The sequence below is a fragment of the Monopterus albus genome, unplaced genomic scaffold (assembly GCF_001952655.1).
Source record: "Monopterus albus unplaced genomic scaffold, M_albus_1.0 scaffold66.1, whole genome shotgun sequence".
In the NCBI taxonomy this organism is placed as follows: domain Eukaryota; kingdom Metazoa; phylum Chordata; class Actinopteri; order Synbranchiformes; family Synbranchidae; genus Monopterus; species Monopterus albus.
Window position 1 is genome coordinate 1,458,699 of NW_018127946.1, and position 13,659 is coordinate 1,472,357.

Consider the following 13,659-nt stretch of genomic DNA (forward strand, 5'->3'; position numbering starts at 1 on the left):
ATTCAGTTTCTCTGTTACAGCCTCGCTCTCCAGGGAAATGAATTAGTAATATTTATGATGAAGCCTTCTCTGAGCTGCTCTCTCTATCCGTGCACTCTCTCTGTCTCATCTCCCTGGCATACAAAATGACACTGATCTTATTGACGCTACCTATGTAGTCATCTGTCAGGCCATCTATCTTTCCATCCATCAAACTGCTGGGAGAGTGATAGCTCCCTCAGCGTTTTTATGTAACAACATTGGCAAGCTGAGGTTGAACCACCTAAAAATGGGAAGTGGCACCTGCGTCTCCATCTGCAGGCTTGTCACTGAGCAGAGTTGGAGCTATTCAAATAGCTCTTTCAGGCAGGGCAGAAGAACCACAGGTTTTTAGGAGCACAAGCTATGAGTTTCTAGATGCACAGCAGCTTCAGGGTGAGCACAACAAAGTGCCTCTCAAAATGGCACAAAGCAGTGAATTAATATTTTGCCCCTTTGACAGCCTTCAGATTCATTTGTGCTCCAGGTACAGTTGGTGCACAGATCTCTGGGACTGAACTAGATCAAGCATCAGATGCTGACATTTCTCCAAGAAGAAGCATGTGAAGAGTGACATTTTAGTTTCACATCTTTTAGACAGAAGAATGTGGTCATGAATTATCTCTAAAAGTTTTTAATTTAGAGGGTTTAGATTAAAGCCAAGATCTTCTTGTTCATAAAGTGAAATATTTGGATGGTGGTGTGTTCACAGAACTGCTCATGTTTTAAGGAATTTATCTATTTATTGGTCTAAATATAGGTCTGTTTGTCCATAAAATGCATATTTTATGGTATAGGATCAATAGCAGGTGGATCAATGAGGAAAACAAACATATCAATATCACATGGTCCTCCTCATTTTGTCATGAAAATTGATATGTTAAAATATAAGCAAAGTAGCTACTTTTTCCAAGATTAAGAATGGACTCTTGTGCATGACTATAAACAGACATGACAAGTTCTCAAGAAGAAGAAGCAAAAAAGAAAATAGAAAAATGGATATTGAGCTGGAATTGTTCTGTTAATTATGTATGTTTCAATTATGTGTGTATTTTTTTAGTGTGGAAGATGTAAAACGAATAAGCCCTTTATCAGGAAAACTACTGCTATTCTGTGCATATTTGTTTTGAACTTCTAAGTTCATATTATGGAACTGATGGTGTCCATTTTAAATTTTGTAGTCTTGTAATCCCACACAGGCATGCAAGTAAAATAAAAAATCAGTTACTGGTATGTACAGTTCATGAGTGTGTCTAGATTATAGGCAAATCAACTGATTATCCTAAACTGGAAGAGTACACATTGAACTACAATAACACTGGCTGTTGTGCTCATTATATGCTACATTGTTTTTTAATATATCGCAATATTGGGAATCATCTCTTACAACCAGAACTGGGTCATGTTTATCTTCATGCTTTTAGATGTGAAAGGTAGCTATTTTCTTTTTTGTTTGTTTATTCTGTCTTGTATATATCATTTCCTCAGGTGTGGGTGTAGAAATTGCTGAAACTAAAAGGCAATATTTGTATTAAATGTTGGTTCTGTGGGAAAGAGCAGAGGAAAACAAGAAAATGAGGAAAAAAGAAAGTACTGGATAAAGGGGGATAACGTGTGTGCTGTTTTTGTTGATATGATATTTCCTGGAAGAAATGTGTGGCACAGTGAAAAATCCCATAATAAAAGATTTGCAACTTGTAAATAAGACATCTGTATTTCATCAGGTGAATAATGTTTCATTATTAATTATGTATTCACGGAGCACCTTAGTATTCCAGAAAAGTTATCCACCTGAAAAGAGTGGTGAGAATAAAAAGAGTTGTTAATTTGTTTTAAATTAAGCAGTCACCTTATTTTTAGGTACACTCTGAGCTCTATTTCTATTTACCCGGAGAGGATTCACACACAGCCGCAAATTATTCAGCTACAGTAAACATGGAAAAACAAGTCTGAATAAATGACTACATGGATACGTTAATTTTCAGATCAGCTCAACATCAGCACTGTGGCCTCACCACTAAACTATATAATGCTGTGGAAGTACCATCATCTTAATTTCCCCATGGATTATACCGGAGGAGTAGAAAGTTATCTACTGTGCCTATCCAGAGGCTTTGTAACAGGAAGCAATGTGATTTGATACTCAAAACTGTTGTTTACTCTCACACAACTAACCAACCATGTATTCCACTCTGCACTACAATAATTAAGAGCTTAATCAGGCAAGAAGTTGATGTGAAATAAGATTCCCCTTTAGCACAGTTAGTACATACAGTATGTTTGCCCTGTTAACTACATTTTGTAGTGTAGCAGCTGAAAACATTTCATCTGCTCATAATCTGACATGTTCTCATGAGAAGCAGCCTCACTGAGAAATATGAAGTCCAGTGAGTATTAATCTGAGAAAAAAAAAAAAAAAAAACAAGAGTCCAGCGATATTTCTGGGATAAAGACTTCAAATCATCTTTGAATTATATTCACTAAAAATGATTACTTTGTCAACTGTGTCTAAATGTTTGTCACATTAAAATATTCAAACAGTGCTGCTACTTTTAAAAAGTTCATTTGATATGGATGAAAATAAAATTAAAGCGTTTTTTGCACCAAGGAATGCAGAGCTACGACATCAAAAAACATGTTGCTGTCCAAATGCATTTGGATTATGGTGTATGCCATTTGATAATGAGACCCAAAGGAAAGTGTGGTTAGAGTGTTATGTTTGCCAATGAGGCATCTGAAAATATCCCACATTTTCCACTCATCACTTAACCAAAAAGCAACTACAATCTGCATGCTAGCCTACTTTCACTCTGTTCTACTGCTTCCTCCGGGCATATGAAATCCCCTGACAGCATGACAAAACCTAACAGCATTCAAAACCGCACACACTGAAAACCCACTTAGCTCTTGGAATTGTGCTTTGGATAGGAAGAAAAGACAAGCCTTCAGATCAGGGCCCATTTTTCCTTCTTGGTAAGGCTATAATGTACAGCTGATACCTTGTCCATTTGCTCTATCATCTCCCTCTGGTGAATGCCACAAGGAATATGTAGTGTTGACCTTGGTAAACAGGGGGACTGGATTTGAGGGTGTCTTTTTAGAAGCCTGGGTGTGTAATTGAGTAGAGTGGCAGGGTTCCTGGCTTTGATGGTGTTTGTGCAAGCACAAGACAGCATGTGCACATGAAGCAAAGCAGAAAAGGAAGTAAGCAGAGGATCAGGATACACACAAACATACACAAGCAAACGTGGCATAGTAGGGCTATTGACACACACATATACACAAAAACTCACAAGTGTAGGCTAACGTCAGTACAATCAATAAAGCACACACATGCAGGGAGTCTTTGCAGGATCCATGGAGACAACAGCTAGGATGGGTGGTAGACTGTGCTGTTTTAGAGCAGCCGCTGGCAACATGAGGCTTCCAGACAGATGAGAATGAGTTCAGTTTTTCTCCAAGATGCCCTCCAGTCTTTAATACAAGCCGGTCCAAAAGACTAGCTTTGATGGGGGTTCAGCTCGACCAGCAAACCTCCCAACCCAGGACATCAATAGTTTAGTTTTTGAGATTTTGCTGCTCTTCACCAGGCAGAGATAGGGAGAAAGATGAGGCCAGTAGGAGAGGTGAAAGACATGTGGACTGGCTGGTGTTCTAAAATTAACTAAAGGTTAGTTACTGAGTTGTGGTGTAGCTGCAGAAGAGAATGTTGGCAAAGTCAAGAGTTCTGCTCCAGTTGCTTTTAAAAGTATATACACAAGTATATCAGAACTCAAAGCTGGTGGCACAATGACTAAAAATGCTATCCTTCTTCTTCTAAGACAGCTCAACGAGCTGCAAGAAAAACTAACAGACCTGAAGGATCGAGCTAATAAATAATGTAAAGATCTATGATATACCAGGGAACACTGAGGGCAGTTTGATGATTGAGTTTGTTAATAACTTACTAAACAAAGAACCAGCCATACCTGAACCTGACAGAGTGCATCTACAGATTCAAAGAGCCATTGAGCCATGATATCAAAGCCTGAACCGAACTCTCCACCAAGATCCATCATTGTGAACTTTCTGTAGTTTGAGATCAAAGACATAGTGTTACAGAATACCAGGAGAAAAAGGATATATGTTAGTGACAAACAGATCTTCTTTGACCATGATTCTGCAAATGAGGTGAGGCAGAACTGTCAAGTTTACATGGGGATCAAGAAAGTACTTAAATTAAAAAGAATCTGCCTTCAAACTCCCCTCACAAGAATCCGTATCCACTGGAACATGGGAACCTGGGCCTAAAAAAAAACACTCAGGAGGTGGCAAATGCAATGAGGGAGCATGGGATCAACATGAAAATCCCAAAAGATCTGTCAGCTATGAACATGAAGAAAAACCTAAGAAAAGTATTTCCATGGCAATACATACTGAGAAGAGATGAAGGAAACTAGATCCCGGTGCACACTATAGAGAAGCTACAGGAATTCAGGAGAGAAACACAGCACTGAGGTGAAGGAACAGCAACCAAGCAGGTCAATAAGTGAAATACCTGACAGAGGAAAGACATAAGTCTGTACAAAGATGGTACAAGGCTATTAATTTATTCTTAAAGTGAAATGAAAAAAATATGAACACAGAAGAAAAATGGTCAAATAAGCCCCTGAGAAATTAGGGAAAGCCCCATAATGGTTCATCTTTTGGAGAGCAATTGCTCTATATCCACCTTCAAGCGGAATAATAGATTCCCTAATGTTTGAAGTCACTGTTATGATAGTTCTAGTTCTTATGACCTGTGGTTCAAAAACACTGTTCTGTATAGAAATGACAGAAGATCTTCACTGTGTTTTGCATGACACTGAGAATATATTACAGCAAAAACTGCAAGACAAAATGTCTTTTCATATGATTAAAATGTAGCAAAAATAATCACCCTACAGTAAATTTGAATGGAACCCTCAGTCCTGCTAAGACAAACACAATTCTATTTAAACCCCACAGAGAAAAACTTGACATTACCGTCAAACAAGCAACTCTCTTCACAGAAATGGTACATACAGTAACACATTTAAGAGAAAAGGGTTTAGATAAATATTCTCATCATCTAATAAATCATAACATAACAGAGGAGTAGCTGTGTTGATTTCAGGGAACATCAGATATAAACACAACTTGAATGGAGGAAGAGGGACAAATATTTGCTGGGGATACTACTGGTGAATTGTATAAAAAAAAACCTGCTGCAATATTGTATAATTTCATCAGACCATCAAATCTGAACAAACATACATGATGCATATTTTTTAGATTAGATGTGACTTACAGTTTCAGAGAATATCATTTGTCTCTTCAATAAATCCACTCAGAAATTATAATGAAAAAAAAAAACACCGTCAGAGAAACATATTTTCAAAATTTTCTTTAGTATCAAAGTTATCATGTAATACTGGTCTGTAAATCTGGGGGTACAGTGCAATCAGGAACTGCTAACTTTAATGGTGACAATTAAAGGGATCCACAGTGTCAAACTTCTGCTCTAAGCGATCACAGTTTCGGACAAGTAGCTAAACGCTAGCTTGGTAGCTATTTCGTGTAAATGACTGACAGACAGGCAGGCAAACCTGAGAAAAACTCATGTTAAACTTTAGACCAGCTAATACTGTATGTTTATTTTCAACTGACCAACTTCAAATGTCTGAATCTGGACCACCAGTATTCAGGGATATGAAGCAGTCTGTTCCGTCAGTCTGTGAAGCTAACACTGACATTAGCTTAAGTGGCTAAAGCGCAAGAGATATCATTCAGTATCATTCAGAATCATTGGTTATTAGGTATCACATAGCTGGGATTGACTTGGGTCAGTTTATGTTTTACTTTGTCATAAAATAATGTACATATTGTCCAAACTAGCTGTTTATCATTAACAACATCACTGGCCAAATACTATGTAGCTGTTATCAGTAAATAAAACACCACTGACAAATTTCATAATTATATTTGAATATAATCAAGCAATACAAATATACTGCACTAAAATTGTCTTTTTGTCCATACCAATTAATTTGTGAGTATGCTGACACAGATGCATCTTATTTAGAAATTATGTTGTCTTGAATTTCATTTATAGAAGAATCATTTTTATTGCAACCAAACTGGTGTCCAGCAAAAACACAATTCAGCGTTCAACCCTTAAAGTAATTATGAATTTTCCTGAAAGAAGCAATATATTTTTGTTAATTCGATTTTAGTAGTAGTTAAAATCTATAAATGATCATAAAAAAAATCCAAATAAAGTGTCATTTTCCAAATTGCTGTAGCAGCCTATATATCCCAACCTCAACTCTCTTCATTCTAATTTTAAGAGGGTCAGTAATTATCTTGGGAGAAACCAAGCTTGCTGAAATGAGAAATGGCAGAAAGGATGACATTAAATAAAGGACAACATGAACGCTGGCCACCAAGGCCACTTGGTTCCCTTGATCAGTTGCAGAGGCCCAACTTTCTTGCCCTTCTGACCACAATAAAGGACACACCCACCATTCTGGGAGCATAACAAAGAAGGAATGGATTAAAATAGGCCTCACACATCATGGTATGCTGGCCAAGAACCGAACAAACACAGACGGTCCAGAGCAGTGCTGCACAGGGAGTTCGCTAACCAGCACACTAACTTCCTCCTGGATGACTAAAAAATGATTTACAGTATAATGTCCAACTAGGACAATAATGTCTAATAATCCAGCTTGATTCCATAACCTTCACAGTGACCAGCAGCCATTATGTAAATGACTAATTTGGTCTAAATTATGTTTGTACTAATGCAGCAGTAGACTAGGCCACAGGAGTAAGGCCTAATTTAATTTATTAACAATATAAATCACACAGCCAAACAGGACATAGAGCGTTTCCGTCTATCCATTCTAAAATAAAATGAATCTAAAATAACTTCAGAATCACAAACAGTGAAATTACTATTAGCAGTAATTTATGCAACCAATTATGTTGACCTAAATAGAGGAGCTTGTCCATTGCCAGTGATCTCAATGTACAGCTGCAATTGGAAATACTGTAGTATTGTGCATGTGAGTGAAATCTGTGACTGAATATTTGATGAGGCCCTTTGCAGCCCTGCAGGAGTCTCCTTTGCCTGACTGCTGCTGTGAAAATCCTGTCAGGACCTGCAGGTCAAAGGACTCTGAGAACACTCCTGCCTTCTGTTGCAAAACAAACACTGAACTTATGCTGTTATGTAGCCTAGTGTTCACCATATAAAGAGCACCGGAAAGTTAATATAAGCAACAACAAGGTAATTAAACTTTTGTAAAATGTCCGTTACTTTATAGTGACTGACAGCTGACTTGATATTGCCTTGCTGTAATGAGGTGAGGCCCCACCAATCTGCATGATGGGTGTATGTATGCATGTGGATGGCTTGCAGTGGGAGATAGCATGAGTAATGCCTACACATACTGTATGTGTGCATACAGAAAGTGCCGTGTGTCCACCATACAGTACAGTAGTTTTCTTCTGTCATGTTGTGGTGCCTGTTTGCTCCTGAGAGTCATTAATTCTCTGATGGATAACTCACTCTGGGTGAAGCGTGGGGGGTTGTCATTGACGTCAGTGAGCCTGACAGTGACGGTGGTGGTCCCTGATAATCCACCCAGGTGGCCCCCCATGTCCTTGGCCTGAAGCACCACCAGGTACTGGTCCTGGGTCTCCCTGTCCATGTCAGGTACAGCTGTACGCAGAATACCTGGAGAACACACAAGCAAACAAAGAGCAGTGCCAGGGTGGCCATGAAGCAGCTAAAGCAGGGAAAACAAGTTTCTTACTGTGGAAAAATTGCAGCAAATCACCATAATATATCTACTGCATATGGAACTAAAAAGCATTTTGATCAGTATATATGACTCAGTGGTTCCAAACTACACTTCCTGTGTGTCTCTGTTTTGGAATAAAAGCCCACAGAACACTAGCCTTGCATCCAGCGCCGTTCACGTTTTTAACAACATGGCAGCAGATCTTCAGACATCTATAGGTACCTCTTTCTAAAAAAAACAATTCTTTATATTAAGTTGCCTTATTAATAACTAACAAGTCATGTGTTAATGTTTTGTTTATCAGTACCATTTGTAATAGTTATTTTTGGTCCTGCATACCTTGCTCTGTCTCGCTTTACAATAACTCATCAACAATGCAATGCAGCCCATTTATCATCGCCTTTTATAATTGCGGACTTGTTGAATTATTGTAATGTAAAAAGCCTTTACTAATGATTTACTAACATGTATTACCCGTAAACCTCATGGTGGGTTACAAAATAACCTTTTTATCTATCTAAGTCAGATGCAGCTTTCCATTTTCCAATAGATTTTATAGATCTCCTCTATGAAGTGGTGGACTTATGACCTTAATAGACTCTGTGACCTTTTATTAATGACTACTTAACATTTGTAACTGTACATCTGACTGCCCATTTTGAACTGAGTCGAGTCATGACCCTTTATTAAAGACTTCATCAAGACTGCAGTTACACAGCTACAAAGACATAGTAAGATAAGATATATTTCACAGTCTGACAACCCAAAAGCTGTTCTTGCTAATAGCTTATTTGCGATAGCAATATAATGGTAAATCAGTTTCTTCATTCCATACAGTAATTTAACAACCTGACAGTGATTTTTACTCTGTTCCATCCAATACATAGCTCAAAAAACAAATCAAGAGATCATAATGTTTACATTGTGTGTATGTAAAAATGCAAATTAGCCAGTACATTATAATTACAATATCAGTCTATCAGCCTGAGAAATTAGTTACATCCCTTTATGAAGTATGTCTCATTAGAATGTGGTGCCAGCTCCTATTAGGCACTGAACTCATCTTTACGGTAATAACAGGACTGTATTTTTAGCTATTTACTTAATTTATCCAATGAAGCTGTAAACTGTACTATAAACCTGTCAGTGTTGTCAGCAGCTGCTTGATCATTATCACAGGTAAAAAGTCACTGAGCTGCTGTTGTGGGAAAACTCCATACAGCCGCTTCAGTTTTAGTAATTAAAATGTTTTCACTCTAACTGATTGATCAAATGTTTCTTAGATCTCTTTGGTTTTTGAAGTCAAATCAAATGGTCAATGCCAAACAGCACTGTCCTCAGGCTGACAGCAGGACAGTATGACAGCTTTTCGGAGACATTCACTTTCAATTTGACAGTGAAAATGTATAACTTAATGTCCCGTTAACGGCGCACAGAACCTCACATACACTGACCCACACGTACAGAAACACAGATATGTGAAGAAGCTCATATGGAAATGATAAATCACCGCACGCTGACAGCCAGACATGCTGACGGAGCGTAAAATCTCGTTCTGTATCTCTCACTCTTTAACAGCATCGCTTACACACATTCAACATCGATCACTTCTCTGTGAAAACGACCTCATTTTGCTACATATGATTGGATCTTGCATATCAAGTGCCGCCTGCTCTCGCCCACCATCAGCCAGAACACTGACCTGGATGACTTGGCAGCTCAAGGTGAATCACATACAATGCTGGACTGTTTTGTATGTTAACAAGCAGGCATGTGTTTAGGTTTCTGAGCAGAATTCATAAATAAGCAAACTGAATATGTGAGTGAATGGGCTCGTGCACATTCTGAATTAGGCCTCTAGTGAACAAGCTCCATACAAAGTGGAGAGAAGCGGGAAGAAGAGCACGGGCACCTTCAGAATACATAAGCTTTTCTACTAGAGCCGTGTCACAGCCACACTGGGTGTAATTAGTCTTATACTCCCCGATTAGCATTTCAAAAAGCACCACTTGTTGCAGTTGTCCTCACATGTCAGAGTAATCAAATACTAAACAGTGACTTTCAATGAGCAAAACAGTCCCACATGCAAAAATAAATGAAAAAACCAAAAACTTCACCAACAAAGCTAAAGTGTTTCTAAGTGCACTGTCAATCAGAAGCATCAGACAGTTAGAACTCCATTTCTGACTCAACTGAGCTACAATTTTCCTCCAAGCTGCAATGCGAAAAAAGTAATCATAATAAAAACATATATAAAGTGCCTTTCAGCTTCACCCTCCACTCAACAAAAAACTTTGCACCCTTGAGTTACATGTGTGACACAGAGGCATACTGAGAACACATGCAACAGACAGGTCCTTTGAGCCCTTTGTGATCTGTCCTGTGTAACAGTTCACAAACCTTAGCTGACATCTCTTTGAATGCACATCTTTTTGTCTTTGCTTCATCCAGAAATAAAAACATGAGGCTGCTGCTGCTGCGTGTTGTTCAGAGCACACCGAGCCTGGCAGCATGAATACATGTTTGCCAACTCATACTGGGGTGAACGGGGGAACACTGGAAGAGGGGGAGTGTATGTGTGTGTACGCCCAAGGGAGTGTGCGCGGGTGTTAGTGTTTAAGGGTGTTTGAGGGATCGCAAGAGGAAAAAGGGAAGTGAGAAAGATGGATGACTAAGTGTGACAAGAAAACAAGAGATACACACAGGAAGAAAGTTTGTGTGTGTAACAAAGTGAGAAATATTTCTCAGTTAGTGAATGCAACTCCACACTTTGTTGGATATTTAACTCCACCTCTTTGTACACTCATATACACCTGTACATGTGTGTGTCTCTTTGGATGCATCTGTTCACACACCCACACACACACTACTGTATGTGTGTGTTCACGTTTGCTGTTCAACACCTTGAGCTCATTTGCTTTTCTGCAGTGTCTGTATGTTTGCCTTCCAACATCTGCACATCTTTTACATTCCTCCACCCATGTGGATTGTGGTGGGAGCACATACACCAAACACACACACACACACAGTAGTATAAACACACTCACCTGTCTGCGGATCAACAGAGAAATACTGTTGGCCCTGCACTAGTGTGTACACTAGCTTGGCGCTGTTCCCGTAAGTCGGGTCATCAGCATCTGTGGCTGTCACCTGGATTATAGACGTGCCTGCAGGGACGACAGCCAAGGAAAGAGGGAGGAGAAGAGGAAAATAAAGAAAAGAATGAAAAAAAAAAGTATGGAAAGAAATAAGAAGGAGAAATGGGAGAAAGGGGGTAAGAAAGGGAAGGATATAATCAAAAAGAAGCAAAAAGGAAAAGTACAGAGTCAAAAAAAAGGCAGAGCTGGAGCTAAGTGGGCAGAATACTGCAGAACCTTAAGAGCATAAAAAGCGTGATATGAAAACACCTTCCACCTCTGCTATCCCACTTCTTCTTTTTCAATCTTTTCCCAGCTGCACTGTAACAAACACTTTATTTGCCATCCCCGCACACCCCTCCTCTATTCTGCTGCTCACCTTCCTCTTCCCCCTACCTTGATTCTCTCTGTCCCACTTCATTTCTCCTCATTTCCGTCCTCAATTCCTTTTTGCTCCCTGTCTCATTTGGACCGTCTGTCTTTTCAACGGTCCTCCCACTCCCTAAAACGTTCTTTCTACAGCTCATGTAGTGTCGTTTTTTGCAGGAAATTTTTTAATCATTAGAAAAAAAATGCAAATCTATGAAATACAGTAAACACATTTCATATATAGTGCATTTGACTGTGTTTATACGTAAGGACGAGGCACACTTTTTATTCAAACTAGACAAGATAAGAGGAAGAAGGGGATTTGTGGGAGCAGCTGGTACTTTATTTCTGATCAAAGGTGGAGTGTGTGTAAGTCTGGTCATGTGGAAATGTGTGTAAGGAAAGTATAAAGGGGGGCAAGGGATGATCTGGTTGCTCATCCATTACAAGTTGTTAAGAGTCAGATGGGTTATTGACAGATGGCAGATGTAAAGTCTGCAAAGACTGCACCACAGAGAGTTTGAAATTGAGTCGGTGTGTGTGTGTGTGTGTGTGTGTGTGTGTGTGTGTGTGTGTGTGTGTGTGTGTGTTTTTTTTTACCTTGGGTTTGTAGCTTTACCCCTCACCATGTTTTTTTCCTACCCCATTAATCATCTCACTGCCCCCACATTTATCTGACCCTCTGGCACCGGTCTAACCCCTAGTTTGGGAAGCACTAAACTAAATCAACCAGTTGTATATAAAGTAACTAAAACTTACTACACCACAACCAGTACAGGTCTGCTTAAACACTGATGTATCAATATAAAAAAACTGAATATATATTACTAAATCGGTCACAGCTGTAATTTTTATAGATCAAATACTTGATATTTCACATGCATTTTGTGGAACAACAAATTTTACTTATAAGACCTGAGTGACAATTAAAGGATAAGGGTGATCATTTTTTATATGATAGTATTTTCAGCAGTCTCCACACAGAAACCCCACAATGAACTGCCTCTACTCACAGATAATGTCAGTAAGCTGACAGTTCTGTTGAGTTTGTTTGTGCAATAGATCTCTGTTGGTGTTCAAAAACAATTAAAAGCACATCAGGGAAAACCACCCCTTCACTGGGTGACATTCATTATGAAACCCCAGACTTGACTAAGTTGCCCCAAAGTCTCAGAGAAGCCATAATTCCCTGAAGCTAGCACAAGACAGAGTCAACTGCACATGCGCCAGATGTGCAAGCTCTCTGCTTTGTTTACAGTCCACTAGCTCTTCACACAGGTCTGGGGATTGCTAATGATTAACAATGAGCAGTGGTTTGTTTTTAACCCTTTTTGAACAACAACAGCAGTCTACAGCACAGACAAATAAAATAATGTAAGACTGACAAAATGACAAACATTAAATATGAGTAGAGGCAACACTGTTGGTTTTAGTCTCTGTATAGGGAATACTGTGAATACTATTAATATAGAAAATGACGAGCCTTACCCTTTAAGAGTGGTTAGCACAGTCACCTCACAGCAAGAAGGTTCTGGGTTCAAATCCCAGCCCGGGCCTTTCTTTGTAGAGTTTGGATGTTCTCCCTTCAAATACCTGGGCGTCCACATCAGTGAGGACCTCACTTGGACACTTAACACCACACAGCTGGTCAAGAAGGCCCAACGGTGGGCTTCCTGAGGAAGCTGAGGAGGTTTGGCATGTCACCTAGGATCTTGTGAAACTTCTACAGCTTCATTATTGAGAGCATCCTGACCAGCTACATCACTGTCTGGTATGGCAGCACTACTGCTATGAACCGCAAGAGCCTGCAGAGAGTGGTAAAGACTGAGGAGAAGATCATCAGGACTCCACTGCCCTCTCTGCTGAGCATTTACCACCGCAGGGTGCATAGGAAGGCTGCCTCCATCCTCAAAGATCCCACCCCCAGCACAGTCTGTTCACATCCCTACCCTCAGGCCGGAGGTTCAGAAGTGTGAAATGCAGGACCTCTAGACTGAAAAACTCCTTCTTTCCCTCTGCCATCAGACTCCTAAACAGCTGTTAGGTATTTTTAATCAGATAGATATTGGATAGATACTTTATGTATTAGAAATGTTTAGTGGAGATAGGATGTCTAGTTAGACTGTTAAATGCTTAGTCATGCTTATGAGTTTCTACAGGGTACATCTGGTCAAGGATAACTAGAGAGAAGAGTTGATGACTGTCAGCAGACAGGGTGTTTAATATTATTATGATGAGTATAACTGTAGCCTTAGCCATAATATGTTCTTATGTTTAAGTCACGACATGTTACTAGAGGTCGTGAGAATGTTTTTAGTTACACACCA

The 13,659-nt window shown here is 39.3% G+C and overlaps 1 protein-coding gene across 1 annotated transcript in view; it reads right to left on the reverse strand.

Moving 5' to 3' along the window:
* cdh24b (cadherin 24, type 2b) overlaps nt 1-13,659 on the reverse strand; it is a 145,598-nt gene that overhangs the window by 52,634 nt on the left and 79,305 nt on the right. The window contains exons 4-5 of the mRNA XM_020604523.1: nt 10,874-10,993; nt 7,592-7,759 (exon numbers count right to left, since the gene is read on the reverse strand). Of these exons, the coding sequence (XP_020460179.1) occupies nt 7,592-7,759; nt 10,874-10,993 (288 nt within the window). The remainder of the gene's footprint in view (nt 1-7,591; nt 7,760-10,873; nt 10,994-13,659) is intronic.